General features: G+C 34.8%; 1 protein-coding gene across 1 annotated transcript in view; it reads right to left on the reverse strand.

Annotated features, from left to right (window-relative positions):
* Positions 1–10: 10 nt before the first annotated feature.
* The window catches only part of TIPIN (TIMELESS interacting protein), a 14,399-nt gene continuing 12,734 nt past the window's right edge, over positions 11–1,675 (reverse strand). Inside the window, exon 5 of the mRNA XM_023729860.1 lies at positions 11–1,149. Within this exon, the coding sequence (XP_023585628.1) occupies positions 1,064–1,149 (86 nt within the window). The 3' untranslated portion in view covers positions 11–1,063. The remainder of the gene's footprint in view (positions 1,150–1,675) is intronic.

Consider the following 1,675-nt stretch of genomic DNA (forward strand, 5'->3'; position numbering starts at 1 on the left):
TCTTGCCAGGAACCAGACTTTGTTTTGAACTTGGTTGTCAACAAGGTGCTTTCTCTGTAATTACTCCCTCCACCAAGTAAGTTAATAAGCTCAGGCAGGGGAAGGACTCTAGTGGGGTCCTCTCACCATCCAGCCTTAACTCCTCTAGCCTATATTCACCATTCCCAAGTCTTCCTTATTTCCTAAATCTTCATTTCTCTGTCACTACTGTACGTGTTCTTCCCAATACTTGCAATTTGCTCTGCCAACTCAAAGGTCACTCCTGTGAACTCTCCTAAGTCCTCTGTATCCCCCAAGGCACTTTGCAAACTGCTCTCCAACTAGTCGGTCAGAGAGAGCAGTGCCCTGTTATTTGAAGTTGTATATTTAGCACCTATACAGGCCACGCAATGTATGTCTCTCATGTTACCTTTCAAATATTAAAGTGACGACTCTGAATACATGTAAATACATGGAGACCTTAAACATTCTACCAGAAGTGTAAACTGCAGTACTAAATAGTGATGAGAAATGTTCATAAAGCCTCTAGAGTTTGTAAAATAATTTTTACTTCTTTTAAAAAATGGACATTAATATTCAATAAATATTTACATCTTAAAACATCACCCAATTTAGTGAAAACAATGCACCCAATGGCACATTAGCTGCAGAAATTGCTTATTAGCTACTAATTTTATGAAGTCATATTCATCTGTGTAAAAATAAACATGGAAGAGAATAAACAGTAACTAAAGTTAATAAGTAAATGACAAGCATAATTATAAATAAATACCAGAATAAATACCAGATTTTAAACAGGAAGCTGCAAAAGTTTTACTAGGTAAGGATTTTCACTCAAAGTAGACAAAATACTGTAGACAGTAACCCCAAACCTGGGGAACAGCAAGTTAACAGACACATTTTCTCTCCTAGCTGAGGCCAATCCAACTTCAGTAACATCATTTTTGGGTGCAACATAAAGTTACTATTGTACATTTTAAAAGGATTGGTTCAGGTTTAATTCCTCCTCTACATTTACAGTATTGTCAGCATCATGATGTGGGTTTTCTAGAATGTCTTCATTTCATCCGTTTGTCTCCTCCTCTTTTTGATCTTCACTTGTATTAACCTCTCCAACTGTCTCTGCCCTGGGTGTGTCCATTAACGAGTCTGAAAGAGAGGTCGTCACCATTATTGCCCATTAGAAACACATGATCCAATCTTCTCTGATAAATACAAATACCTCCACAAGCTAAGGTCAACAGAAATGAAATCTATGATCACTTCATGTTAATTATGACCATTTTCTTTTAAATAAATTATAGATGTAAAAGTTTATTTAAAAATGCAAAAGGGTTTTGAAAGGTACTAAATTCAACCTCTTGAGGCATACCAAATGTAACAGTTCACTCAAAATCAGAACTACTAGAAAGACGGTTTAAAAAAAAAAAAAATCAAATGCACTTAGCAGTTGTATATCAAAGGGATCTACAGTAAAGAAAATTTAAGATACTTGTTTGTATTTGGGCAAATTTTAAAGTCATATAAATAGAAGACAAGCCTTAATTCTTATTGCCAGGTATACCTTGAGGATGACAGTAAGGAAGCATAGGAGTTATATCCTTATGCAATTTTTCACATAGTACTAATAAAGTATCTATTTGTAAAGATAAAAATGAAATCCACTTTAATTGAA

Source organism: Trichechus manatus, unplaced genomic scaffold (assembly GCF_000243295.1).
Source record: "Trichechus manatus latirostris isolate Lorelei unplaced genomic scaffold, TriManLat1.0 scaffold00030, whole genome shotgun sequence".
Taxonomy (NCBI): domain Eukaryota; kingdom Metazoa; phylum Chordata; class Mammalia; order Sirenia; family Trichechidae; genus Trichechus; species Trichechus manatus.